The sequence below is a fragment of the Pleuronectes platessa genome, chromosome 10 (assembly GCF_947347685.1).
Source record: "Pleuronectes platessa chromosome 10, fPlePla1.1, whole genome shotgun sequence".
Classification (NCBI taxonomy): Eukaryota; Metazoa; Chordata; class Actinopteri; order Pleuronectiformes; family Pleuronectidae; genus Pleuronectes; species Pleuronectes platessa.
This window is the reverse complement of record NC_070635.1, coordinates 13,421,737-13,423,550: the sequence shown is the minus strand read 5'-3', so window position 1 is coordinate 13,423,550 and position 1,814 is coordinate 13,421,737. Positions and strand designations below refer to the sequence as shown.

The 1,814-nt window shown below is 49.8% G+C and overlaps 1 protein-coding gene across 1 annotated transcript; it reads right to left on the bottom strand.

The window, feature by feature from the left end:
* Positions 1-1,814, bottom strand: hoxa11b (homeobox A11b). The gene is made up of 2 exons (XM_053432821.1): positions 1,208-1,814; positions 1-233 (listed from the first exon to the last, which is right to left on the bottom strand). Exons 1-2 carry the CDS (start codon positions 1,812-1,814, stop codon positions 1-3), a joined length of 840 nt encoding a protein of 279 aa, XP_053288796.1.

Below are 1,814 nucleotides of genomic sequence, written 5' to 3'. Positions count from 1 at the left end.
TTATAGCAAGGGGTTCGTGGTGTAGTACTGTAAACGGTCCCTGCTTAGTTTCTTCTCCTTCATCCTCCTGTTCTGAAACCAGATTTTCACCTGGCGATCTGTGAGATTGAGCATCCGCGAGAGCTGCAGCCGCTTCTCCTTGTTGATGTAAACACTGAAGAAGAATTCCCTCTCCAGCTCCCTGATCTGATACTTGGAGTACGGACACCTCTTCTTGCGCGTCCTCTGGCCACCTGGAACACAACGAAAAGCCAAAGGTCACACTCACACATATCCCATCACACATCTTTTATAAGACACATGGCAACAGACGTGGACGTGCTGAGTCTATTTCTTGCTCTGGAGCAGGAGCAGTTGTGAATCGTTGGAGTTCAAGTGTCTCCATCCTCTCAGGCCTCTTGTAAACAAAGACTGGACTTGATAGTGGAACATGTTGGGCATGAGGGATTGCGTGTCGGAAGTTGTGAAAAACCACTACAAATCTGTAAATCCATACTGGCTGGTTTTATAAGGGTGAAGGCGTGGGCCCCAAACCCAAACCCACTGGAGTATCATGTATCTGTATAGTATGCTTTTATTGTGCGCTTTTGCTTCGACTGTGCGTAACAAAAACCTGTGTTGGTGTTAGTTTTGTGTTAGTGAAGCAAATTCCTTCATGCATGGGGGAGCAGTTGTAGGATACGATTTAATCCAGCCAGTGATTCCGTAAATATTTTTGTTTAAATAAGGAGCAATGTATAAATCTGGCCAAGAGTGAGATTGAAATACAGCCCACTTCAGTCAGCAAACAGTAACAATAAACATAAAGATGATGAGCAAATTCATTCCAATCACAGTGACAATAATGTGGGGGGTTTAGGGGCACCTGGGGTGTTTGGGTTGTTATCTAAGCAGTATATGGAGACAACAACTATTTAGCATATTAATACACATTTACGGGTTATTAAAACAAGACCATTCATGCACGACAACAGAGCAAAACCTGGAGATCCTGTTTAAAATCCTGGAGGACAAGCTTAACGCCAAAGTCTTCACGGCCAATTTCAACCCCAAGCACGTGATCTTGTCGTTTATAACATAGTTTTGTTATAGGGTAAATCTACAGGCCCTCCATAAACCTTACGTGCATATAAAAACAGCATATAAAACGCTTTTAAGAGCAACGCGTTAGATTTTTCTCCTTATTGCAGTAGGCGCGTCTACTCACTGCTGCCTTTGCTCTGCTTCTCCTCGCCGTGGCCGGGGGACGACTTGGGGCTGCAGCTCTCCGCCGTGTCCGAGTCTGCGTGCGCCGGCGCGGGGCTCGCTCTGGCCGCGTGTCTGTCCGCGTCCGTCGCCTGTGCTGTCGGTGTTGTGCTGCTCTCCGCGCCCCCGTAGGCAGTGTCGAAGAACTGGTCGAACGCCTGCGGCAGGACGCCGTTCCTGCCTACGCTGCCGTGGAAGCCCGGCGCCGGGTTGGAGGAGCTGGGGTGGTTGGCGCTGGAGCCGCCTTTCATCAGAAGCTCTCCCCCACGCGAGGTCGGGCTTGCCCAGCCGTCCCTGTGCATGATATCCTCCGTGTAGCAGTGTGACAGGCTCCCCCTGCCGTGGTGCCATTTACTGGAAGAATCAATGCCATAGTCTCTGAAAGCCACTTCTCTGACGGACGGGACCTGTGGCAGCGCTGAGGACTGGTGGTAGGAGTATGTCATGGGGCAAGAGGACTGGCTCTGGGTTAAATAATGAGGGAGACCCGAGAAGTCTGCTCCGGGGACGTAGTAAGTGCAGCTCGGTAAATACATATTCGAGCCAGAGATCCGCTCATTGAAATCCAT

Bases quoted from the DNA above. Each gene is read 5' to 3' on its own strand.
- hoxa11b (XM_053432821.1), bottom strand. From the start codon at position 1,814: ATGGATTTCAATGAGCGGATCTCTGGCTCGAATATGTATTTACCGAGC. The intron at 234-1,207 runs GTGAGTAGACGC...GTTGTGTTCCAG, and splicing joins GAAGCAGAGCAAAGGCAGCA to GTGGCCAGAGGACGCGCAAG.